The sequence below is a fragment of the Trachemys scripta genome, chromosome 11, assembly GCF_013100865.1.
Source record: "Trachemys scripta elegans isolate TJP31775 chromosome 11, CAS_Tse_1.0, whole genome shotgun sequence".
Classification (NCBI taxonomy): domain Eukaryota; kingdom Metazoa; phylum Chordata; order Testudines; family Emydidae; genus Trachemys; species Trachemys scripta.
In genome coordinates, this window is record NC_048308.1 from 57,454,144 (window position 1) to 57,481,532 (window position 27,389).

General features: G+C 46.5%; 1 protein-coding gene across 3 annotated transcripts in view; it reads left to right on the forward strand.

Annotated features, from left to right (window-relative positions):
* FAM117B (family with sequence similarity 117 member B) overlaps positions 1-27,389 on the forward strand; it is a 93,070-nt gene that overhangs the window by 5,208 nt on the left and 60,473 nt on the right. Inside the window, exon 1 of one of the 3 annotated variants that reach the window (XM_034785829.1) lies at positions 7,016-7,762. The exons of 1 other annotated variant lie outside the window; for it this stretch is intronic. In XM_034785829.1, coding sequence (XP_034641720.1) covers positions 7,141-7,762 — 622 coding nt within the window. In that variant the 5' untranslated portion in view covers positions 7,016-7,140. Of the gene's footprint in view, positions 1-7,015; positions 7,763-20,280; positions 20,390-27,389 lie in introns of those variants that run through there. One more of the 3 variants, XM_034785830.1, reaches the window with a different exon arrangement.

Consider the following 27,389-nt stretch of genomic DNA (forward strand, 5'->3'; position numbering starts at 1 on the left):
GGGTAGGCAGGATGAAATAGGAACTCAAGGAAGAGATCTCATCCCTCCTCTGGCCAGTCTAAACCCTCCTCAGGCCCAAAACCAGCCTTTTGAAGGTGCGTCCAGGGGTGATGCACCAGTGCAAAGACTGGATCCATCCCGCCTTACCTTTTCATCCTGTCTATCTACCAGGGTGTGGGCCCGTATTACGTTGGACCGCTGGGTGCTACGCATGGTAGAGAGGGGATATTCACTCCAGTTCTCTGCCCTCCTGCCCTTCCACCCCCCCTTCCCCGTCCCTCTCCAGGGACCCTTCTCACGAGCAACTCCTCATACAGGAGGTGCAATCGCTCCTATCACTGGGTCAAGTGGAAGAGGTTTCTCAGGAGCAGAAGGACAAGGGCTTCTATTCCCAGTATTTCCTAATGCTGGAAGCCAAAGGCGGGCTCAGGCCCATTCTAGACCTGCGAGAGCTCAACAAGTTCATGCAGAAACTCAAGTTCCACATGGTCTCCTTGGCCTCCATCATCCCTTCCTTGGATCCAAGGGACTGGTATGCTGCCCTCGACTTGAAGGATGTGTACTTTCATATAGAAATCGCACCATCCCAAGGAAAATACCTCAGGTTTGTGGTGCACAACAACCACTTCCAGTTCACATCCAACGAAGTGGGCATTCACCCATGAAAGCTTATGCTCCAATACATCTGTTTGTCTTAAAGGTGCCACAGAACTCTCTGTTGCTTTTTCCAGTTCACAGTCCTTCTGTTCGGCCTGTCAGCGGTGCCTCAAGTATTTACCAAATGCATGGCAATCGTGGCCATGTTTCTGCGCAGGCGCCGGGTACAGGTGTTCCTGTACCTTGACAACTGGCTGATCAAGGACTGCTCCAGGGCTCAAGTGGATGCACAAGTAAGATTCCTCTTTGCAACATGCTACGAACTGGGCCCTCTCCTGAACGTGAGGAAGTCAACTCTGTCCCCTGTTCAGGAGACAGAGTTCACTAAGGCAGTGATGGACTTGACCCACGCCAGGGTGTACCTACCAGAATCGAGGTTCCGGGCTTTGACAACACATTTGGAGTCTCAGGCAGTTCCTCACCACCACAGCAAGGATTTGCCTCGAGCTCCTGGGACACATGGCCGCTTGTACCTATGTGGTGCAACACGCCAGGGTCAGACTCCGGCCGCTCCAATCGTGGCTAGCCTCAGTGTATCGGCTGGTCAGGGACAGTTTGGACAGGGTCGTGACTTTGCCTCGCCCAGTCCTCGACTCCCTTCTCTGGTGGCTCAAGCCACAGCTAGTGTGCGCAGGGGTCCTCTTTGTCAGCCCCCAGACAACTCTCTTGTTGGTTACGGATGCATCAGACGTGGACTGGCGGGCGCACCTGAGAGACCTCAGGACACAAGGCCTCTGGTCTCAGGTGGCGCTTGCTCTCCACATCAATGGCCGAGAGCTGAGAGTGGTATGCCTGGCATGTCAGACTTTCTGAGCCCACTTAAGTGGGAGATGTGTATCAGTGATGACCGACAACACCATGGCGATGTTCTATATCAACAAACGGGAGGGGGAGAGGTGCGCGCTCCTCTCCCCTTTGCCGGAAGCCCTCATGCTGTGGGACTTTTGTGTAGATACACCTGTAAGCATTGTACCTCCTTCAGGTACAGAACGAGTTAGCAGACTATCTCAATAGGCCGCTCCATGAGTGGTCCCTATGCCCAGACGTCGCAAACTCCATTTTCCATCAGTGAGGGTTTCCTCAGGTAGACCTCTTTGCCACACGGCACAACAGGAAGTGTCAGCAGTTCTGCGCCTTCCTGAATCACAGCCTGGGCTCCGTAGCAGACAGGGTCCTCCCTTTCCTGGGGAGGCTGCAGGGCATAGGCGCCGACTTCCCCGCTTTCCCCTGAGTGCTCAACCTTCCCTCCCCCCCCACTCCCACCCCTGCCCCCATTCCAACCCCTACCCCAAAGCCTCCGCCCCCTCCCTGCCCCTATTCCAACTCCTTCCCCAAATCCCTGCCCGACCCCGCCTCTTTCCCGCCTCCTCCCCTGAGCACACCATGTTCTTGCTCCTCCCCCCCGCCTCCTGGAGCTTGTTAACGCTGCTAAACAGCCAGGCAGGAAAAGCTGGAAGGTAGGCGGAGGAGTGGGAAAGCGGCATGCTCGGAGTGGGGAAGTTTGGCTGCCAGTGGGTGCAGACCACCAGTTTTTCCCCGTGAGTGCTCCAGCCTCAGAGCACCCATGGAGTCAGTGCCTCTGCCGCAGGGCCGTCCCTAGGCATACGCAGAATATGCAGCTGCGTAGGGCACCATGAAATTTGGGGTACCCCTAAATTGCCCCAAATTTCATGGTGCCCTAGGCAGCTGCGTGCTACATACGTGGCAGTACCAGCTCCGGCGACCAGCCTTATCCCTCGGCCGGCTCCCCCCATGGGCTGCGCCCACTGCAAGGGGCAGGGCCATCCCTAGGGGAGTGTGGGGCCCCAGACAACTCCCTCTGCCCCACCTTTTAGCCTCCCCCCCGATCCGCCCCTGGCCCGCCCCCATTCCGCCTCTTCCCCCGATGACCCCGCACTCACCGGCAGCGGTGGGAAACAGAGCAACCCGGCCCCAGCCCGCTCTACTCCGCCAGCTCCCAGCCACGTCGCTCTGCTTCCCGATGCCAGTGAAAGGACCACCCCCCGCACTCACTGGCAGTGGGAAGCGAAGCGACCTGGCCCCAACTTGCTCCCCTTCCCTGGCCCCCAGCAGTGTCACTAGGGTGAGGCGGGGCGGGGGGGGGGGGGGTTGGGGAAAGGACCGCCCCCCGCACTCACCGGTGGTGGGAAGCTGAGGAGTAGAGCAGGCTGGGGTTGGGTTGCTCCGCTTCCCACCGCTGCCGGTGAGTGTGGGGAGGACCCCTTTCCCCAAGCCCGCTCCCCCGAGCGACATGAATGGGGGTCACGGAGCAGGCTGGGGCTGGGTAGTTCCACTTCCTGCTCCTGGCCCCCCGCTAATCCCCTGGGCCACTCTGAGTCTGGGGGGCCCCCCACAGCTCCTGCCTCCCCAGCCCTGCAGGCCTTGAGCACAGCCCAGAACCTTGGGGGGGGGAAGAGGGGGGAGGAGCAGGTGCTTGGGCTGCGTAGTGCACCATAATTGTTAACCCTGGGAGGCAGTCTCCTATACGTGTTCCCACTCACCCCTCTCGTTCACAAAGGTGCTCCTCAAGATACCGAGGGATCGAGTGGTGGTAATATTGATAGTCCCAGCCTAGCTCCAGCAACACTGGTACGCATCTCTCCTGGAAATGTCTGTGGAAGCCCCAGTGATGTTGCCACTCTTCTCTGACTTAATAACTCAGGATCACGGCTGTCTCCAGCACCTGCACCTCACGGTGTGGAAGCTCCATGGCTAAATCCGGTGGAATTTTCCTGCTCGGACCAGGTTAGACAAGTCTTATTTGGCAATAGGAAAACCAGGGCCACCTACCTTGCCAAGTGGAAGAGATTCTGAATCTGGTTGGCACAGCACCGTTCGTCCCCGACGCTTGCCTCTATTCCACTCATATTGGACTACCTTCTCCATCTCAAGCAGCAGGGACTGTCCATGTTATCAATAAGGGTTCACTTGGCCGCCATCTCTGTCTTCCATCCAGGTGCAGAGGACTGGTCAGTCTTGTCCACCCTATGGTCAGCAGTTTCCTCAAAGGTCTCGACAGGCTATATCCGCAAGTTCGACAGCCTAGGACCTCAACCTGGTCCTTTCCAGGCTCATGGGACCGCCCTTTGAACCACTAGCGACATGCTCCCTGCTCTACCTCTCGTACAAAGTCACATTTCTGATAGTGATAACCTCAGCCAGGAGGTTGTCTGAGCTCAAGGCCCTAACATCAGCGCCTCCTTACACGGTGTTCTATAAGGACAAGGTTCAGCTCACACCACACCCAGCTTTCCTCCCGAAGGTTTTCTCCCATTTCCACAAGAACCAGGACATCTTCCTCCCAGTGTTTTATGCTAAGCCGCACTCAAGCAGCAGGGAGAAGAGACTTCACCCATTGGATATCTGCAGAGCATTAGCCTTTTACATCGAGAAAACAAGGCCATTCCGAAAGCCTGGACAACTTTTCGTGGCTGTGGCAGACAGAATAAAAGGTCTTCCAGTCTCCTCTCAATGAATTTCATCGAGGATCACATCCTGCATCCAAGAGTGTTACAAACTGGCAGAGGTGTTTGCCCCTCAGCTCACTCCACCAGGGCGCAGGCTTCTTCAGCAGCATTCCTGGTGCAGGTTCCCACCCAGGAAATATGCAGAGCGGCGATGTAATTGTCCATACACACTTTCACCACGCACTATGCCATCACCCAGAAGGCCAGAAACAATGCGGCCTTTGGTAGAGCAACTCCGACCCCGCCTCCATAACTTAGGCTCGGGAGTCACCTGATTGGAATTGACATGAACAAGCACTCGAAGAAGAAAAAACAGTTCTTCGAGATGTGGTGTTCATGTCCATTCCAATATCCACCCTCCTGCCCCACTGTCAGAATAGCTGACAAGAAGGAACTGAAGGGGGGTTGGGTCAGCAGGTTACTATATTGAGCGCCGTGAGAGCATGACTCCAAGGGGTGCCCAGACCGACCCTACGGATACTGCTAGGGGAAAAATCTTCTGGCTGTTGTGCATGTGGCGCGCGCACACCTGATTGGAATGGACATGACCACATCTTGAAGAACAACAGTTACGAGAAGGTGAATAACCGTTTTTTTCAGGGTGCGGGAGGAGGCTCTGGGCTGGGGGATGGAGCCGAGGGGTTCGCAGTATGAGTGGGGGCTCTGGGCTGAGGCAGGGGGTTGGAGTGTGGGAGGGGGTGCGTGTTCCAGGGTGGGGCAGAAATGAGGGGTTCAGTATGCGGGAGGGGGATGGGGAGGAGTATGTGACCCTTCTTGACCCTCCCAAGTGTCGCCTTTGTAGGTACCCAACTTTAGGCACTGAAGTTTGCAAATTTTGGACTAAGTGATTTGCCCAAAGCAACTAAAGGAGTACCTGAGATGGGCAAAGAACTCAAGTAAAATGTACTCTCACAAACATAATGTGGCTAAGTTAACACTGCTGTACAGATCTTTACTATTGAATTTCCTGACCTATGTGTGGTTAATTTATTGCATTAACCTTTTTGCATTTAATTTCTAGCATTGGAGGGAGGTGATAAATCGTGAAGAAGATTGTCTATTATTGCTCAAGGACATTCACTGAGCAATCCTTGCTGCCAGTGACAAATAATATCATATATGGAACAAACTCAAAGAGCAGATAGTGCTCCTCAGTTAAAATAATATCTTATTTGTGCCTGTTACCAGTCTTTCATACATTTAGGGCGTGAAAGAGTTTCACCTAAATTACTTTAGTCTTAAGGCCTTCCTGAGTTCATGCCCATAACCACTTATTTGAATATTTGGTATTAGCACAAACCTGTATAAGGATTGTTTCCATCAGAATATTGTTCCATAGTCTTTTAATTAAAATATTTTTGAAAACACTTAATACAAAGAAGATAATGTATACGAATAGAGCAGGGCTAAGCACAGTAACAATATTATTAATAATTTATGGGATACAATTTAACATTTACTTGATTATGTGATTATAAATAGGTAATCACACTGATAATATTCAATAGCAATATCGTGTTTGCAAGCCATCACTGAAGTGAGTTTCAAGTGTAGAAAGTTCTTTTCAGTAACAAAGAAGGAAGGGTATTTTGCCAGTTGTGGTAGGTAGGGAGCTATGGTAAGAGAGGTTCATGTATCAATTTGTCATGGTTTGAAGTTGAAGAGCTTTTCTTTGTATTCCAAATAATCTGAACATATGAACTATAAGGCAGTTAACAAGTTATTTTTACAGGTTTCATTGTAGGGATATGAAATAGGAATCCATCAGATAACTACTGTAGAAACAATTACAGCTAATACTTTTTGCTGTCTCCTGAATGTCTTCCCGATAGCTGGTATCATTAGTAAAGCCAATTAGCCAGAGTGATGTTTTTTTAAATTTGGTGTTGAGTAACTGTGCTCTCATTACTGGTTTACTGCATTTAGAACTAACAACAATTAATTGGGCAGTTCCACACTAATGAAAGACACTTAGGACAGCTTGATGACAATTCTTGAAGACCTAGGTTCAATTCCCTGTTCATCTTCTGACTTCCTTTCTGACTTTGGCCACCTTACTTAGTCTCTCTGTCCCCTAATTTCCCAACTGTAAAATAGGGATTATAGTAGTCCCTGGCCTGGGGTGGGCAGGGTCGCTCCAAGCAGAAATACATTAAAGAACCCTGAGTCATTGTGGTGACAGGGGCCAGCTATGTACTTTCACTTGAATTTTAGACAGATTTTGTTAGCTAGAATGAGTGAGTTGTGTAACTGATGCAAAAAATTACATGCGCACATATGTGATTTAAATCAAAGATCTGTTCAGAGAGTGGTATGCTACAGCGCTGCTTGGATTTAAATCCCTAACTCACTTTTACAGGCCACTTCTGTACCTCATAGCTCTAAAGTGGCTCGGTCTGGAAAGTACCCCCTTACTTGTGGTAGCTGCTAAGAAATGCCTTTGGTAAATGTGTGGAGCCAGTGCAGGGGCGGTGGGTGGGAGTCTGAGTACTGGTTGTGAGTGTACCAAGAGCACCCTTGTAGCCTATAGATTTACAACCCTAACCTACCTGGCCACCTCCTGCTGCTGGCACCTGCTGGACCGAGGCCGAGGTGAGGGGCGTGCATGGAGGAACGGAAGCCTGGGGCCCGTCGAGGGAGACAAGAGCCCAGGCGAAGCGGTGGGGTGGGCTACAGCGTGAGGCAGCACGAGACTGGGCCGGTGGCGTGTGCAGGGGGTTAGGGCACGCGCACATGCACAGACCGCGGTGCCGCTTTAAGAGCCCGCACCCGGCCACTCAGGAGCGCGCCCCGTAGCCAATCAGGACGCTGTAGCGGCGCGAGCGGGGCTGAGGCGTGTCCAATGGCAGGCGGCGGAGGGCGGTGCGGGGCACTATTGTTGATGAGGCACACGGAGCAGGCGGGTCGGCTGTTGGCAGCGCGAGGGGCCTTGCGCTCGGGGAGGGGGGGTGCGAGGTGTTTACACCCCCTTGAGGAGCCGTCCGCGGTCGCGGGCTCTCCCGGAGCTGGACACGCAATGTCCCACCAGCGCGTGAGGCGCAATGGCTCCCCCACCCCTGCTACCTCCTTGGGGGGAGGGGGGGCAACCGTGGCGGCAGGCGGGGGAGCGAGCAGCCGCCTGCAGCCCATGCGGGCCACGGTGCCCTTCCAGCTCAAGCAGCAGCAGCAGCAGCAACATGGCAGCCCCACGAGGAGCGGCGGCGGCGCCGCGTGCGCCTCAGGCGGGGGTCTCTCACGCGCGGCGCCTGCCTCGCGCAGCACCAGCCCCACGCGCGCAGCGCCCCCGAACGGCGGTAGCGCGCGCGCCAGCCCCGCGGTGGCCACGCAGACGCCCGGGGGAGGGGGTGGCAGCGGCCCCGCCGCCTCTGTCTCCTCGCGTGGCAGCCCCACGCGCGCCGGCGGGGCGGGAGCGCGTGGGAGCCCCCCGCGCCCTCACCAACTGCCGCCCCCTCCTCCCCCGCCACCCCCTCCGCTGCCAGGCTCTGTTCTGTCCCCGTGCGCCTCCCCCGTCCCGCCTTTGCCGGAGGGCAGTGCCACCGCCTCGGCTGGCAGGGTCCGGCATCGCCAGCGGCGGCGCTCCCCAGAGCAGGGCAGGAGCTCCCCGGAGAGGAAGAGCCCCAGCTCCCCCGTCTGCAAAGGTGAGAGAGTGTGAGTGTGGGCAATGGAGACCCTAGGGAGGAGGCCCTGGGACGCAGCCTTTCCTCTCTTGGCAGCCTTGCTGGCCCCCTTCGTCTGCGGGACGATGGTGTGACGGGGTGGCAGCAAGGCCCTATGTCTGTGGGTGGGCCTAGTGGTGGCGGGGGGAGGATGGTAGCTGGGGACCCTGTCAGGTGGAAAGGTGGTTGGCTTGGGCATTGGAAATGTGGGTCGTGGGGGTGATGGTGGCTGGGGCCCAATAGTGGTTGGGAGAGGTCCGCATGGGGCAGTGGAAACGTGGGTTCTGGTGGCTCAAAGCCTGTGTGGTTAAGGTGGGTAGGAGATGCCCTCATCTCCTGGGGGTGATGGCAGTGCTTGGCCCAGTGTGGTTGCACTGAGTGCTGAAGTGCCACTGCATCCAAGGTAGTAGTGGAAACTTTTTCTGTCAGGGTGTTTACATTGCAATTAAAAACCTGCAGCTGGCCCATGCCAACTAACCTCAGGCTTGCAGGGCTTGGGCTAAGGTGTTGTTTATTATGGTGTAGTTGTTTGAGCTTGGGCTGCAGCCTGGGACCCCTCAAAGGAGTCAGCTGGCTTGGGCCAGCCACAGATTTTTAATTGTCATGTAGACACATCCTTGCAGTAATCGATGTTCCAGCTCCTCAGCATATCACTTGCTGCAGAGGAAAGTATTGTTTAGTATGGGCCTGAAAGTCAGGACATTTTGTGTTCTATGCCTGGTTCCTCCACTGACTTGTGTCTTTGAGCAAGTCACTTTAGAATCAGACAAAGTGATGTCTGTCTGTAACTTGGGAATAATGATTTTTGCTTTGGTGGCAGAGGGGGACATGATAATTAACTTTTTGAACAGCAATTTACGTACATAAAGTTCTATGTAAGAACAAGTATTTCTGGAGGGCAGAGGAGGTTTGGGAGGGTGAGGAAAAGATGGGGATGCGCTCAGACTTGTCTGACTTTTTCTTCAGGACCAGTTTAACGTCACTTATTGGCTTGCTGTAATGTTTATGTAGTGAATGGCTGATGGTACTATTACTCTTTTCACTTGCTAGTTCCATAATCTTTCAGTTACAGAATGGCAGTATTGCAGTATTTTTTTAACGCTGTTCTTAGTATTTACAGAAAGCAAAAAGCGTAGAGGGAGAAGAAAATGAATAAAATACTCAGCCCTTCTGTAGAGCACTGGTTCTCAAACAGAGGTCCAATGTCCCGTAGGGGTCCCTGATCAGATTTCAGGGAGTCCACCAAGGACCGAGCTTGAGCCCCCGCTACCTCCACCCCCTGATTCATGTCAATGTGCCACCCAGCCTTTCTGGGTTGGGGGGGACAACCAAAAATTGCAGCATCACTGCAAAGGAGAGATCTCCCCCTGCCATCAGAAGGAGTTACTTCACAGACATTGACTCCATGAGCAGGCAGCAGCTACCCCAGGTGAGACACCACTGCTCTGCCATGCCATACATCAGCACTTTAGAGAGCAGGGCCAAAAGGAAGGTAGAAATCTGGGGGATGACGACACATGACTCCGTGTCCCCCCATTGCCCCATGCATTGCCTCTGATTGGGGGTCTGCAGGTTTGTCTATTTAAGTTTAGGGGCCCTGGAGTAAAAAAGAGGTTGTGAACGACTGCTGTAGATTACTAGGCCCAATTCAGACCCATGAGCTGTGTGATACTTGGAAACTTTTGTCTAGATTGTAAGATTGCACTGGGACCATACAAAGGGAACAATGAGAACTCCCTGATTCTCATCATAGTGCTGCCCATGAGTCTGTGATCAGGAGGAGGTAATTGAAGTATTAATTTTAGGGTACTCACAATTTTTTTAAATGTATGTGCAGTGCCTCTCTCGCTAACTGCCTCCAGTGTCAGCCCTGCAGAATAATGTGTATGCAGGGGAGTGATGACAAACTTTCAATATAATGAAGCATTTGGGGAACAGCACATGCTATTAGTAAATTGTGTAGATAATTAAAATACATTTACTAGGAAACTAAAACTTAAGGGATATGTAGAAGTTGAAGATGGTACTAAATGCTTGCATATGCAGTTTTGTTTTGCCTTAAATAGTGTGTGTGCAGGAGCACTCCTCATACTTTAGTTCAGGGATCTCAAACTCAAATCACCACGCGGGCTACATGAGGACTAGTACATAGGCCTGAGGGCCGCATTACTGACACCTTTTTCATACAAAGATACAAAAGCCCCCCTCCCCCCATGCCCCTGTCCCCACTCCACACCTTCCATGAGGCCCTGCCCCTGCCCTGCCTCTTCCAACCCCTTCCCCAAAGTCCCTGTCCCAACTCTGCCCCCTCCCTGCCCTTATTCCAACCCCTTCCCCAACCCTGTCTCTTCTCCGCCTCCTCCCCTGAGCGCGCTGCGTCCCTGCTTCTCTCCCCTCCCTCCTGGAAAGTCCTAAGCGCCGCCAAACAGCTGTGTGGCGGCGGGAAGTGCTGGGAGGTAGGCAGAGGAGCGGGGATGCGGCGTGCTTGGGGGGACGGAGGTGGGAGGTGAGGGGAGCTATGGCGGGCCGCAGGAAATAACTCTGCGGGCTGCGTGTTTGAGACCCCGGCTTTAGTTTGTGTATGCTGAGCTTATTGTACATGCCAGGGGCTTTTTGCATCCCTGCATTCCACCCACAAGCTCCTTTATGCCACCCCTCCCATCTTCTCCCCCCCCCGTCTCCCGGACACCTTGCAGCTTCCCGTCTCCTTGTTGGGGGGAGATGGAGGGACCTCAGAAGGAGGGACACAGAGCCCCTGTCATCGAGGGCATAGTGGGGGAGTGGGATTGACAGTGTAAACAGAGGTTCTGGTATTGGGAGGAGAATGGGGGACCCTGGTATGGGAGCAGGGGGAATGGAGGAACACACAGAACTCTTGGCAGGGGGAGATTATGGGAGACATTAATGGGTACCGTGAATGCAGTTGTTTTGAATGATCTATAGACAATTACATAGGTGCTTGAAGCTGTGGCTATGCTAACAAGTCAGCAGGGGCTTCATGTGTCCCTATTTTATCTCTTTCCATTTTCTGACCACCACCACCCCCCCCAAATATAATCAGTAGGGTTCTGGCCATTGATGCCTAGAACATTCCCTGGGATCTTGGAATTGAGTGGATGTGGTGTTCAAAAGTTATCATGTTACAGATGCAGAGAAGTGTTATTGAGTTGAATGTGTAAGGCCTTTTCAATCTTGGTCAAAAACTTAGCCTGAAAAAGTATGAGGGAGTATTTATAATTATTTTTCCCTACAAGACTGTGAAGCATGTGACAACAAGTTATGGCTACTGAAGTTGTTACTGTCTCATGAAGTTGCCTGTGCTGATCCACACTATAGAATTCGTGTCTCAATATTTGTAATTTTCAATTCTTTCACCTCCCCCAGACTGAAAGCCTCATTTTGCTCAATACTTCTATCTTATCTGGCCAGGTAAGATCTACAAGATTGCTTCTGAACCTGTGTTTCAAGTGGTAGTGTACAGTCCTTTATCAGACCATTAGATAGGAGCACAGTCCTGTCTGCACAGTCTTCAGTTCCCTAGTCTAGAAAACTGACAAACCTACTTTACTGTCTATCTGGCTAATTATTTTGTTTACATAAAAATCAAGGTTTGGAAACAAACCAATAACTTGGTCACTAATTGTACATATTTATGCAAACATATCTTAAATATATAAAGGAACTACCTGTTCTCTATCAGGTTGTGGAAACACTTTGTACCATAACATGCATTTCACGAGTAGCAAGTGTCTAAATATCTTAAACAGCAGCTTTTGTGTTGACCTGAAATTAGGAAACAAAGCAAGCTTGTTTTTCATTATGGTTATTACTATTTATACTGAGTGGTCCATTACTTTATATATTGTTGGTAGTTACAATGAGTTGACTAGTCTTTTTTCCCCCTTGTGTAGTGGGGAAAATGGGAGTATTGTTAACTGGTTTTGCTAATAAAATTCGAGCTAAGGACGTGCAAACTACTTCGTGGTGGCGATTAGATAATCTACTGCTCAATAGTAATTTCAGCTCTCTAGCTTTTGGAACCAGTTAATGATGGCTTAAACTATTGCACCTATGATTTGTAACCGCAAGTTTTGGAGATTAAAATGTGCCTTGGGGTTAGCCAAAATATGTCTGCTTCTAAATTTAGATGCTGCTTCATAACCTTTGTGCAATTTTCTACTAAAAGGTCTGATCTTTCTAGCAAGCAGCTGAAGAGAAATTTTGAATGGATAAGTTTGCTACAACCTGCTTGACTCAGTGTTTGACTAGGACTGATTCTCAAAGCTTAGAAATATGACTAGCTGTCTTTTGATTTTTAGTTTAGTAATTTTGAACTGAGTTATGACTTAGATGAGGATTGACATTTAACTTGATTTGCTGTTTGATTTTTTTTTCTTAGTTACTGCTGTCTAGTCCTTCCTATGCATCTGACTTGTAAACTCAGAAGTTGCGGTCCATCAACCTTTACTCTCTTCTTGCTGTTAAGCCTTTTCTGTGCTCCAGTTTGACTGGAGGCTAAGTATTGGCATCACTCTTTGGAAAAAACCTTCACATACTGATCACCAGCCTTTGATTAAATGCTTCAGAGGTCAGAAATGTATTAGGCACCAGATGAAGATAAATTAATTTTCCTTCTTGTGGGAATGGCTCTCTGTAATTATGTCCACTAGTAGCCTAATTAGTAGCTATATAAAATATCTATTATAATATATTTTAGCCACATGTGATTGGTTTCTTGATTCTCATGTTTGTTTAGGTGAGAGTTCAATAGATCTTGGCTCCAGAACTCTTGTTCTTAAATAATATGAAAAAAGTACCAATGCACCAATAAAGATTTTGTTGCCTTAATGGTGAATTAACTACAACAGGGTGTATTTTTTCCATATTTTTTTCCGTGCTGCTTTCACTGAGGACAAGAAATGTCTTTCTCCAGCTCCCTCAGTCTAGATACCGATTAATTTGTTCACTTTATTCCCACTCTCTTGGCTCCTCCTCAGAGTGTCCTTTCTTGGATTTTTATGTTTGCCAGCTCTAGCTCCCTTTGGCCTGTCAGGACCGTGTATTATTATTCATAGTAACTTGTGTTATAGTGCGATCTAGGAACCCCCACAGAGGAACATGTTTTTGTTGTGCTAGGCACTGAAAACAAACAAACAGGCAAGACAATCTCTGTTCCAGAAAGTGCATAAACAGTGGATGAAATAGACAGAAAGAGGAGCCAACTGAAAGTTGGGCAAAGGTTTAACAAAAGATGGCCAAGTTTAGTAGAATAAGCAGGAGATGATTTTTCACTGTCCTAACCATTGACATAGGCTGCTTTTGGGAAGGCAGAGAGGTTCCTCTCAGAGCTCTTATTAGTGCCATCTCTTCAGTTCCCCCACCACCACCCGCATCTTCCATTCCCCTATGCTTAGCTGCAGTCTGGTAGGGGGAGAGAGTTCTTTTCTGGAACAGCAGAGGAAGGTGCTGGATGTTCTTAATACAGGAGCTGTTTTCACAGCGCTTCTAAGCAATTGTAATGGTGTAGCCAAACCCAGCAGTAAGATCAACGGGCTGCACTGTCAACAAATGACATTGTCATTTTGGGGCCAAATTAACGATCTGGGAACAAGTTCTCGCTATTTAGTATTCTAGTAACTCATCTCTCCCTGTTGATACAGTGCCCCTCAAACTATATCTTCTTACTGATTTGGCTGTTAGTACTAGAAGCGGGGAGAAAATGTGTGCTATTGGGAAACCTTGGCTTCCAAACTGTCACTATGACATTAGATTTCAGAGTAGTAGCCGTGTTAGTCTGTATCCACAAAAAGAGCAGGAGTACTTGTGGCACCTTAGAGACTAACAAATTTATTTGTGCATAAGCTGTGGGATGAAGTGGGCTGTAGCCCACGAAAGCTTATGCTCAAATAAATTTGTTAGTCTCTAAGGTGCCACAAGTACTCCTGTTCTTTTTATGAGATTAGAGTATCCTTTTGCCAAAAATGTCCCAGGCAGGGCACAGTTGTGGGCATGTCACTACTTTTTGCCTCCCATCCACATCTTTGGATTTCTCCAAACAGGGGATCCTAGTTTAAAACTGCCCAGTTTCTCCAAGTGTTCACTGACCACCCCAGATTTAAATTATTTGAACAGCCTATTTGACTCAGGAAAATCTCTTTCTATTCTCCCCTTCTGGCCCCTTCCAGTCATGCATTTTAACACCTTTGATTAGCTTTGCTTCTTCAAGCCCTATTTTCAAGATACCTTGAGGATGTAGCTCATTAATCCTGGAAATAACCCTGCTTGTTTGGGGATGTGCATGCATGTGCATTCTACCAACCTAAAAGAAGCCTATTGCATGTTCCAATATGTTCACACCACTAATGCTTCCTGTGGTTCGCAAGCCAAGAGACAAACTGCCAGTTGCAAGCAATGCCTTTTGGGCTGGTATCTGCTTCTTGGGTGTTGTGATGGGGAATTGTCTCCTTAGACCATGTTCTTTACTGGTCAGAACAGTGGTCAGCAATACCACCTAGTGGTTCAGGTCCAGGGGGTTGTCAGTAGTACATAGTGTTTCAAGTCCGGGGAGTTGGTGGAATGGGAACCTGGGCCCTCCCACTCCTCTGGGTTCCATCCCAGGGCCCTGAGGCAAGCAATTCAGGTGTGTGATCTGGGCTAGGGTATCGTCCAGCTTATTCCCTGGGTTACTTCTACCATATCCTGGCCTCTCCAGAGGCAAAGTGAAAGCCTGGCTTATGGTCTGCACAGTACCCTCTTCAAGAGATTGCCTTCCCCACTTAGGAGCAGCTACTCCGTTGTCTCTTCTGTGGTGGCTAGTAGTTCTGAGTTGAGGTTGGCTTCCATGGCAATATGAGATTCCTGCTGGATGCCCATAGAGCTGTCACTGCGGGTCTGCTCCCTTGCACAAACTGCCATGACTGAGCTGTGCTGCGCCCTTTTAAGCTACACATCTGTTGAGAGCACACCCAGCATGTGTGGCTGGGTGGAGCCTCCTGTGACCAGAGCTGCCCCTTAACCCCTTGTTCCCCAGTGTGGGATTTTTACACCCATCACAGGTGTTTATGAATCTAATGGTTATTTTTGATAGTCAGCCAGAGAAAGGAAACCATCCAGGTACACTACTATCTAGATGACCTTTTAGTGAAGGCTTACTTTTTACAAGGTTGTAGCGGTCCTTATGTGCGGTGCAATGCTGGTACTGTATCTTCATGGTTTCATCATGAATTGCCAGAAGAGTTCCCTGATTTCATGTCACAAACTTCTCTTTAGGAGCACTCTTGACCCAACCTCACTCTTGTTTCACTTCTCGAAGAAAAAGTTATGGAAATAAGCTTCCTCAGACTGCTGAGGAGCCAATTGTAAGTAAAGAGGGATTATGGTAGCACAAGTAGACTTATGGTCCCTTTGCACCATACACCACCTTCACAGCTTCGTCCAATGGGAAGATTAGAAGTTGCTCCTGCAAGTGACACGCCCAGTTTGACAGACCAATTTGGTTACTTTCCCTCTGCCTTCTTGGTGGTAATCCTATAATTTAAATAATTATTACATTGCTTTTGAAGATTAATACATATACTTCTCTGGAAGTTGTTTGCTGCTACTTATCAGTAGTTAGATGGAGGAAGCAGTAGGTACCCACCCAAAGGTGATAAAATTACGATTAGGGAAGCTAACGCTACCTTGATTTTTTTTGAGGCCTATAACTTTTTTCTAGTACAGTAAAAGCTTTGTTATCCGGCATGCTGTGGGAATGGGAGTGCTGGTTAATAAAAAATTCCAGTTAACTGAGTTATACTTACCAATGGAATACCAATTTTCAAAGAATTAAAATACAATAAAATGAATAAAGTATAAAATAGTGTACAGGTACTCACCAATCCAGTAGTAATACTGCACTGCAGAGTGGTTGGTTTCTTGAAGCACTTATGTGTATACGGGTAAAATTTTCTATACAGTAAGTTATTTTATGACACTGCATATCACTATGGGCGTACACCCAGATCACTAAAAAAAAGTAACACTAAAACTATACTGAACATAATTTTATCTTTGATGATTCAGAAGTCACTTCAGGATCTTGCAATGCCTCTGGTCATCATTATCAACATCAATTATCACTGTACATGTAGGAGATTGGGCTGAATCTGTAATGACCCTATGACACACCGTGGAAGCTGCATTTTTGAATAAATCCCTGATATCAGCTTGCTTACTTGTCTTTTGCCTCTTTTGCATAGAAGTAGAGTGCAGAATGTGCAATTGCATAACCTCCTGGGCAGTATAGTAGTCCTGGTTACTAGATTGAAGATTTGTTTTGGGAGATAGAGAAATGCCGGTCAATTTCCAGTTGATTAAGTGCCAGATATCACAGCTTTTACTATAGTTAAACTGGTTCAGTTACATTTGAGCAACTTATAGTGNTGAGTAGAATGAAGAGGTTTATTGTGTCAGTTATAATTAATTGGGAACTTAAATCTTCTGTTTCAGTATAATCGTTTTTGTCTACTTGTACTGGCTATGTGGCTTAAATGTTGGCTTGCTAATCACTTATCTACTACTGAAGACTTGATGCCAATGTGTACTTAGTCTTTTGTGTGTGTTGCACAAAATACGTTTTTATTAAGTTGTAATGTCCTAAAACATGAAAATTTAAAAAAAAAAAAAAAAAAAAAAAGTTGGTGCCTTTTTTTTTAGTAAGGTTCAGGAAGTAAGCACTTAATCTTAGCTTAAAAGTCTGAAACTGAAGTTTCAGTAGCACTTTTTGTTGTAACAGGCAAGTATAGGGTGACCATATTTCCCTATGCTGAATGGTAAAATTTCTTGTATTTAAATTGGTTCTACAGCAGTCAGTCAGAACTATGCAGTACAAACGTTCAAATTAACATCAAATTAACTAAGCCCCTGTTAAAAAGAAATACTAAGTAGTTGCATTATTTAAATTTACCTTCTTATCTTTAAGGCTTTAGGGCTCACATGGAGAGAGGTGACACATAGACACTCCCGTACACCTCTCTCTTAAAAGAGGGGGATGACAGACTGATCCAACCCAACCCTCACTGATTGGCACTCTCTGCCCTCCATGCCTGGCTGGGCCCCCAGGATGGACCTGCCTCTCCTGGTACCACGTGTTCCCGAGGCAACACATTGGGGTGGAGTGGGGGGTGCCACGCAGGGTCACATGCCTCCCCTCCCCAGATTTCTGTCAGGGTTCACGCCAGAATGTGGCCAGCAGCAGCCTTTACGCACTGTGTGGGAGGGAAGGGACAGGAGCTGCTTTCAGCGGCAAGGGGGAGGAATGACCTGGCCAGTGTCTTTGCAGTGCCAATCTGCCCCCTCCCCTCCCCTGTGGCTGGAAGCAGCTTGTCCCTTCCTGCCTGCACAGTGTTAAAAGGCAACTAACACCTCCAGGCTGCTGCTGGTCATAGACATAACCCAACCACCTCTTGTCCCCTGGTTAAACCATGGACAGGAAGGGGTTAAGCCCTAAGGATGTATTGTGCAATAGGGCCCAGGGAACCTGACTGTTGGGGCTTCAGTTAACCCAGCCAGAGAAGTGGCTCAGCACAGAAGGGTGCCTAGGGGACAGGATGGAGCAGCCCCACATTTCCTGGGGCAGGACCTGCGGTGGAAGGGGGCAGAAGAGCTAAGCCCCTGCCTGGGGGGCTGCTGTGCAGCCTGCAGGGTTGGGGTGCAAAGAAGCTGGAAATTGCTTCCCCTCCCTCCCCCGCCACTCCAGAGCTTCGCTGAGGGGCGGAGAGGCTTCCCCAGCGCTGTGCGGCGCTTTGGCACATGCAGGGCTCGGCTCTTCCTAGTCAGTGCCCCGGGCTGGAGTGTCTTGGGCTTTCCCAGGGCACCAGCCCAGCCAGAGACTGGGGGCAAAGGAAGGAGCCTGTTGGCCAGGCTGTTGGTGAGCTGAGCACTCTGACCAGGGGATGGTTCTCCGCACCGCAGTGGGAGCAGAATGCAGCCCGCCGGGGGTGGGTGGGGAATATGGAGGAGCAGCGGGGCGGGGGGGAGGGGGAAAAGCATGGAGAGGACAGTGAGAGGGGGAGCACGTGGTAGGCAGCAGAGGTAACATTTAATTGGCTGCTGCCTGCCCCCACACACCAGCCACTGCAGCTAGCAGCACATAGCCAGTGCCAGCCAGAAACGGGACGGGGGGTGGGGCCTGAGAGCTGACAAGGGCTGCGCTGATGGACCAGCGGGGGGAGCAGCCGGCCCTGCGTGCTGCATCTTTGACCTATCCCAAGCCTTGCACACCCACCCCCATTATCTGCCATTGGACCCCCCCACTCACCACTGGTGGGCAGGCGTCTGGTGAGCAGGGATCCGGCCAGCAGCAGGAACTGCCAGTACTGATGGCGGGGAGACAGAAAATACGGGACAATTTGCCCGTTTTTAAGAAAAAGTCAGGACACTTGCAGGAGGGCTTAAAATGGGACGGCTGATCACCCTATGCAAGTAGTTTAGATTCCAAGAACCAATTAAGATAACTTAATGTTCCATTATAAATATGCCTTTTTAAAAAGTGTGTTTTCCAATTCTTGCAGTTGTGTCAGCAGCTAGAAAATGTGATACCAGTCTTTGTGATGCATTGGCTGGCAGATGACCTAGTTTAGGGGACCCCATTATTGGAGGGGGTGGGAGGGGAGGAAATGGAAGAAAATACTTCAGTGAAAAGTAAATGTACTGAATTTCATTTTTATGGAAGAGGAATGTTGCCCTTATAAATTCTCACTGAATTGTATACACAAATAATTTGCCAGTAGTTTTTATAATAAAAAACGACCAAATTAGAGTAGAAAGAGAAACTGAATGTGCTTGAAAAATATTAATGAAAATCACCAATTAGTACTTTCAAGATAAAAGAAAGTTGTCAGGATGCTAAGTACAAGGCAATGTATTTCTGCTTAGAGAAGTTAAATTCTTTAAAAAAAATCAGGATCTTTAAAATGTGTGGTCTGAGTTTCCCTGGGGATTTTTGAAGGCAGAAATAGTAACTTTTTTTGTCAAAATACAAGCATTTTATTAGTAATTAATAATCCTCCCCTTCAAAAATAATAGAACCTCAGAATTACGAGTACCTCGGGAATGGAAATTGTTCGTAACTCTGAACAAAACATTACGGTTCTTTAAAAAAATTAGAACTGAACATTGACTTAATGCAGCTTTAATGCAGCAGAAGGAAAAATGCTGCTTTAATCATCTTAATTTAAATGAAATAAGCATAGACCTTAGCTTCCTTACCTTAGAAACAGTTGCCTTACCTTTTACATTTCTCCTTTATTTTTCTTTAGTAGTTTAACAAGGTACTGTACTTAATTTGCTTTTTATCTTTCTCCCCCTCCCCCTCCCCCCCAGCCATCCGATTGCACACTTCCGCTTCAAACATGGTGTGTGGGGACTGGTCATTTCGTAACTTTGGTGTTTGTAACTCTGAGGTTCTACTATAGTTAAACTATTGCATCTTTGAAGAATGTTCCTCAGTGCTTTCTGCAAACTTGATCCCATGTGTGAGTATGTTTGAGGCTCTGTACACAGTGGCACTGTAGGACTGAACTCTGTGGCAGCAACCCCAGATTTCACAGCAATGCTAATTTATTCTGTTGCCATGAAATATCCTCATTCCCATCCCATCTCTCCCACACAGATACCCACAGCTATGGTTGAAAATACGCATTGATAGATGTAAAACTTGTTTTCTACTGCCATTTATTTTCATGGATTTTTAAGGCTGGAAGGGACCTTTGTGATCATCTAGTCTGACCTCCTGTATAATGCAGACCAGAGAATTTCCCCGAATTCCTATTTGAACTAGAGCATATATTTTAGAAAAACATCTGATCTTGATTTAAAAGTTACTAGTGATGGAGAATCTGCTTCACCCTTTGGGAAGTATTTTTTATGGTTAATTATTGTCACTATTAAAAAAAATTGCACCATACACCTCTACCTCGATATAATGCCGTCCTTGGGACCCAAAAAATCTTACCGTGTTATAGGTGAAACTGCGTTATATCGCACTTGCTTTGATCCACCGGAGTGCGCAGCCCCCCCCCAGCCCCGGAGCACTGCTTTACTGCGTTATATCTGAATTTGTGTTATATCGGGTCCCGTTATATCGGGGTAGAGATGTATTTTGAATCTGAATTTGTGTAGCTTCAACTTCCAGCCATTGGAATTTGTTATACCTTTGTCTGCTAGATTAAAGAGCCCTCTACTGTTAAACTTTTGTTCCATATAGGTGCTTATAGACTAAATTCATCACTCTATCTTCTCTTTGTTAAGCTAAGTAGATTGAGGCCCATGGTAAGGCATGTTTTCCAATCCTTCTATCATTCTTGTGGCTCTTTTCTGAACCCTCTCCACTTTATCAACATCCTCCTTGAATTGTAGTCGTCAGATCTGGATACAGTAGTCCAGTAGCCATTGCCAAATACAGAGGTAATATAATATATCTCTAGACCTACTCAATATTCCCATCTATATGTTCGGGAATCATGTTAGTTCTTTTTTGCCACAGCATCGCACAGGAAGCTTGTGTTCAGCTGACTTTCTACCTAAGTCCTTTTCAGAGTAACTGCTATCCAGGATAGAGTGCCCCATTATGTAAGTAAGGCCTACGTTCTTTGTTCTTAGATGTATAATTTTATGTATATTGTTTGCCTGTGCCCAGCTTAGCAGGTGATCCAGATTGCTCTGTATCAGTGACCTGCCCTCTTTATTTACCATTCACCCTGTCTTGGTGTTATCTGCAGATTTTATCAGTAATGATTTTGTTTTCCTCCAAGTTATTGATGATGATAAACAGCTTAGGGCCAAGAAACAATCCTTGCAGGATGCCAATAGAAACACGCCTTCTCAGTGATTCCCTGTTTACAATTACATTTTGAGACCTATCGGTTGTTAGCCAGTTTTTAATCCATTTAATGTGTGCCATGTTGATGTTTGTATCATTCTAGTTTTCTTGATCAATATATAGTCAATTGCCTTACAAAAACCTGTATTACATCAATGCTATTACCTTTATAAACCAATCTTGTAATCTCGTCAAAAAAAATCGAATTTGTTTGACAGGCTCTATTTTCCATAAAACCGCATTGTTTGGCATTCACTGTTCTTGTCCTCCTTTAATTCTTTGTTAATAAAGTCCCATATCAGTCATTCCGTTATTTTTCCTGCGATCAATGTCAGGCTGACAGGCCTGTAATTACTTGGGTCATCCTGTTTATTCCTTTAAATACTGGCACAACATTAACTTATTCTAGTCCTCTGGAACTTCCCCAGTGTTCCAAGACCTATTGAAAATCAGTAGTCATAGTCCAGATTGCTCCTCAGTCAGCTCTTTTAAAACTCTCAGATGCAAGTTACTGAGGCCCACTGATTTATTTTTTTAAATGTCTAACTTTCATAGCTGCTCTTTTAACATCCTCCTGAATTATTACTGGATGGGAAGTATTTCATTATCATAAGAATACATCTGGCATTTTTCCCAAATACAGAAGAAAAATATTTAAGTACTTTTGCCTTTTCCGCATTGTTATTGACAAATCTACCATTTCCATCTTGTAAATTGAGCAATACCATGGTTAGGATTCCTTTTGTTCACTATATACTGAAAAACAAAAACTGCTTATTGCCCTTAACGCCATATAGTTTTCTTTGTGTCCTTTTGCTTCCTTTATTAATTTTCTACAATTCTTAGTTTCTAATTTATATTCACTACTATCAACTTCCCCTTTTTTCCATTTTTTAAAAAATAGCGATTTCGACCTTCCCTCTAAGTTAGGTGGTTGTTTTAACAACTGCTATCTCTTAGGTGTGGGGTTGTGGACTTTTGGGCATCTAGTAAAACATTCTTAAACAATTCCCAGTTATTATTCATGTTTTTCTGTTGAAATTATTTCTGTCCACTGATTTGGCTCAGAATCTTCACCTTTGTGAAATTCGTTCTTTCTAAAGCACCAGTTATGTTACTCATTTGGGCTTTATTTTGTTTGCATGCAAGAAATGTAAGCAAGTAAGGCAACACTAATTATTTAGCTTTGTGATCGGTTCCTCTTTTTCTGCCAAGACAAGGTCTAGTATAGAATTCCCCTGTGTTGGATACAATACTCTGAGTTAAGAAACTGCCACCCATATAATTCTTAGAAATCATGAGGATGTTATGGTTCTGAGACCTCCAACCTATGTCACTCCACTGAAGTGCTCTATGATAACACAGCTTTTTTCCAATACACATTATAGATAAGTGCTTAAGGAGCTGTTCACTTTGTCTTCAAGGAGGGGTGTTTGTTATGCTCTCCAGACTATTGAGCTGTGTCTAGAGGTATGTTTACACTGCAATAAAAGACCTGCAGCCCCAAGTCTCAGAGCCTGGGTCAGCTGACTTGGGCTGTGGGGCTAAAAATAGCAGTGTAGATGTTTTGGGCTCAGGCTAGAGCCTGGGCTCTCAGACCCTGTGAGGGAAGGGGTGGGTCTCAAGAGCCTGGGTTCTAACCTGAGCCCAAATGTCTACACTACAATTTTATAGCCCCGTGAGCCTGATTCAGCTGACCTGGGCCAGTATTGGCAGTGATGTGGGTGGTCTTTTGCAATATAAATATATTCTAAATTACTTAGCCTGGAACCACCGCCTGCCTTTGTGCCCAGGGACCTTGAGAGCCTGTATCTGACTTCAACTGGTTCTCCCTGATCTCCATGCTTTCTAGCTTGTTAGTCTATGCTTTTGTCTCCACTACTTGTTTGCTGTAAGCAGGATTCAGTCTTTTGCTCTCCAAGTGCTGCTGCTTGGAATAGCTAGGATTTTTCATTGTAATTTAAATTAACTCCCCCTTGTGGGGAAAGTTGCAGGACAAGAGGCAACTGGAACCAAGCCCAGCATGATAGAGAGACTGGAAAAAATGTTGAGTACCTGGCTTCAGTGTGATACCGGATTCCTTGCCATCTTGAAAAATGCCAAATGATGTAGCCACAGAATTAGTCCTTAGGGCACTGACAGATTGAACAGGACAAGTAACAAATCTTCTTTGAGTGCTAGTACCTGTGGGTATTGCACAGTGGGTATGCATTCGCTATGTGCCCCTGGAGACAGAGTTTTGAAAGCAGTGTCTGTTGGTCTGCATTTGCACCCTAGCACCCCTTGTATCTTCGACCAAGAAGTTAAAAGGCAGGGCAGACTGACCACTTCTCCAGTTCCCTTTCACAACCACATGGTTTGTGTTGGAACCTCCAGTGTCCAAAGCTTCAGCTTTATTCCTTTTTCTGTGAACATATATGTAGACATCTGTAAATAGCATTTAGAGTTTTATCGATAGTTTTTAGAGTTAGCTGTCCACACCTGACCCCATCCCCAGGCATCTTTTGGGGGTTGTGTACCACTCTTTTTCAACAACTAAAGTGCAATAACAATGGACAAATGGGTGTTGAACATCATCCATTCTGGCTATACAATAGCATACTTCCCTACACCCTTCAAAACTTCTTTTCTCAGCCCTTTTCGGGCGCCACTCTCACAAGAAGATTCTCAAACGAGAAGTTGAATCCCTCTTACAGTGGGGCCCATAGGGTGAGTTCCTCTTCAGTAGAAAGGGAGGGGTTTTTACTCAACTTAATTTCTGATACCAGAAAAGAAGGCCAGTTGGAGACCAATTTTTGGTCTTTGCCATCTCAATTTTTTTGTTTGCAAAGTCAAGTTTCACATGGTCACATTGGCATCTGTAATTCTATCCTTGGAAAAAGATGTGGTTTACAGCTCTTGACAAGAAGGATGCCTACTTTCACGTGGACGTTCATCCCGCTCACAGATTCTTTCTCGGATTCATACTGGACTCTGATCCCTTTCAATACAAAGGACTCCCTATTGGCATTGCTACTGCCCGTAGGGTCTTTACCAAGGTGTTCTCTGTAGTAGCAGCCTATATCAAATGCTGTGGTTTCATGGTCTTCCCCTAACTTGACAATTGGCTTCTTGTTGCCAAGTCACACCAAGAGGCTTATGCATCAACTTTGACAATGCTGCAACTTCTCTTTGGGGGTCAGCATAAACACCAAAAAGTTCACCCTCACTCCTATGCAGACTAGTTTAAATTCAGTCACAGAAAGGGCTTACCTGCAAAGGGAAGGTTTCCTACTATGAATGATCTCATAGACCAGATCATAAGCAGTCCTTGAGTACCTATCAAGATTTCTCACTCTCCTAGGTCATATGGCTTCCTGCATTTATGTCACACCATATGCCTGGCTCCACCTTCAGTGCTTTCAGGTGTGGCTTCAAACTGTGTACTTGCCAAACCAGCAGTCCATGAACACCATAGTGACTGTTCCTGCCAAAGTGATGTGATATCCCTGCCAGATATGCGTGGGCGTTCTCTTCTATGCCACCTCACTGGACAGCATGGCCATTACAGATCCTTCCTGGCAAATCAGGGCAGAAAAGACCCACGCTGTAGACATTGTCAATTTGTCTTGGATGTACTACCCTGCTGCCTCCCACAAGGGAATTCTCCCTTAAGGGAAGAAGGCCAGCACTCCAAATCAGAGACATAGATAGTTAAAATATATTGGGGAGACAGAGGATAGACTTTCAGTCAAGAGCATGCTGAGTATTGTAAACTATTCTTATGACAACCACAGATGCCCAAGGCAACCTACGACTATATCTTTCCTCTGTGGAAAAGTATAAAGCGGGATAGGTTTTTCCTGCCACACCTAAGACTTCTAAAGAATTGGGTTGTAATTTCTTCTTGCTGCTGTAGGTCACCATGCCCTAATGTCCAGATTATTGTTCCCAGCTTCTTCTGAAGGTTGCCAGGCCCCGCCACCCCCACCACCTCATTCCCCTTGAAGATTGCTATTGAATGAGGAGAGGGACATCAGCTCAGATGTAGAAGAATAGGTAGGCTTTTTAGAGGCCTTTTGGTCCGCAATTTTTGTCATCGCTTCCTTCCCCAAGCCACCATTTTGTAAGGCTCGAAGGTTCCTCAGTGTACACCAGTAAAAATTTATTCTGGCATCACTAACAAAGATAAATATGCCTGTTTCCTTGGTGGTCAGGGAATTGTCACTTCTAACTGGGCGGTTTTGTTGTGTTGTTTTTTAACCTTAGAGAGTGGCCCTTTCACTATACAGGCTGTTCAAAGGTAGCCAAGTCTAGACAGGCATCATCTCAGCCCTCTCCTTTGGACATGACCACTCTCAGAGCCAACAACAGAAAGAAATAAACCAAAATGAACATGTCATCTGAATATGTGCCCCCTGCATGCTTTCACAAGCAATACTAATATGGGTAGGGAGTATTGCAAGGTATGGTTCCTCTCAGACTTAGACTTTGTTTTAAGTGCACTTTTTTTTTTGAGGAAGAGGAGGAGTCAGGCCATGCAGACAGTCATCCTAGCTCTCCCATGATTGGGAGCAATGGAACCTATCCCGTCCCTTCAGAGGAAACAAGGCATTTACTCCATATTGTTTCTAGTCCAATAAAAGTTGGCTACAGAGCAGTTGTAGAACAGCTTGTATCTCAACAGATCTATGAAGAAATAAAAATTCAAGACAGATTTTCAAAGGAACACTAGCTGCCATCAACATACAGGGCTTCATGATACACAAGTATATTTGAAAGATACTTATTTCCATCTCTCAATTCGACAGTTTCACAGATACTTCCTATACTTTGCTCTTAGAGCAAAATTCTACCAGTACAGGTACTTGCCCTGAGGTTTAGCAACGGCACCGCAAGTGTGTATGAAAGTGTCAATAGTAGCTCTCAGATTGAAAGGGCGACAGGTATGTCTATCCCATGTTGGGCACCCTCCTTTATCCAAGCCTCATATGGTGTCACGGTCATAGATTGCACCCTCGAGTTAAGGAGCTGCAGAGCCACAGTTTTGTGAAAAATGGGAAGTCTCATTTAACACGATCTTTGAGTGGAGCTGGATACTATCCTCCACAATCCAGTGGCTAATAGCAGGTACAATTACATCGCTCAGCTCCTGTGAATCTTTCCAAGACATCTTGTGGAGTGGAGGACAGTGTCTCATAATTCCGGGATATACAATGTCAAACTGCCAAGTTTTGAAGACCCCCAATGGTAAGTCATGATGACACAGCGGAGTCTCCTGCCATTGCCATTTAAAAAAAAAAAAATTTGAATTAGTGCCCTTAAGTTGTTACAACACAACAGGGTTTCACTGCCGCTCATCTAGTATCTTTGGTGTACTTTGGTGCTGTGCTAGCACATACCTTGTATAATCCACAAACCAATGGTTTGTGTTGATATGTCAGTTAGGAATGATGTCAAATATTTCATTAACTCTCCAACACAAATAGAGAAGCAAAGGTACTTAATATTGCCGATACACTGTTTAAATAAATCTGCAGACAATTCACTCCCATGAGACCAATTTGGTCTCAGGTATTCCTTTATCTCTCTGATATACGTATTTAAAGTTAATAAAGTGTAAGTTGAAGCAGAAAAGATAATCCAGATAAGTAAGTTAGTCACAGTCACTGGGTAAGTTTTTTATATGTTCAGATAGAACAGACATAACAATAGGGAAGTCAACTTGGTGTAAAACTGAACAGGTACTCAGTTCACTGCTACTTTCAGTGGCTTTTAGCTTTTGAAGTGGATGGAGTTCCTCTCACCAACCTTGAAATAGATCTGAGCTGGAATCTTGATAAAATGTTTGAGTCCTTCTGGCTAAGGCTAGGTAGCCTGTCAAGTAAGAATCCCAACTGTGCCCATCCTCCTCCCCCTCCCCCCAAAGGTCAAAACTTAATGAAACTAATGTCATTTTTGTTTATAACTTCATTATCAGGGTCCATGCTACAAAGAGTTCAGGGTAATGCATATTTGTTTTTTTTAAACTTTTTAAAATTGGTCTTAAAACAAAAATCTGGTTTCTTCGGGATTTGTAAAACTTGCATTTGTAAAGTGTACATTTTGGGCATGCTCCTACCAGAGGACAGAATTTTGGACTATTAGAAACAAAAGATCCAAATAGTCCTCACCTAAATGTTTCTTCTACACTACACAATTGGTGAAAGATATTGACATCCAAAATAAAGGACCATATATGTATTTTTTTTTCTCATGGGGTCCATTACATTCAAGAGAACCAGAATCAAAGATTTCCCTTTTGTACCTGTATTTTTTTAATTGAAACAACTTGGATGTGGCGTATACAAAGATCGTCAATCTTCAAAGTGTATTTTCATGTTTACAATAATTATATTTTTCTTTAAATGTTCCCTCTATTTCCCCTATCCACTGTTGTGAATTTGAAGTTTCAAGTTTGCTTTAACTTCATTGTGTGATGTCCTTATAGGGAGGAAACCTTCCCTCTTGTTTTCTTTTTCTCCCCTCCTCTTCCCCCCACGCTCCAGGAGATAGCTTGAATTAAGTATCAGGGGGTAGCCGTGTTAGTCAGTATCTACAAAAACAACCAGGAGTCTGGTGGCACCTTAAAGACTAACAGATTTATTTGGGCATAAGCTTTCGTGGGTAAAAACCTCACTTCTTCAGATGCAACTGAAGAAGTGAGGTTTTTACCCACGAAAGCTTATGCCCAAATAAATCTGTTAGTCTTTAAGGTGCCACCAGACTCCT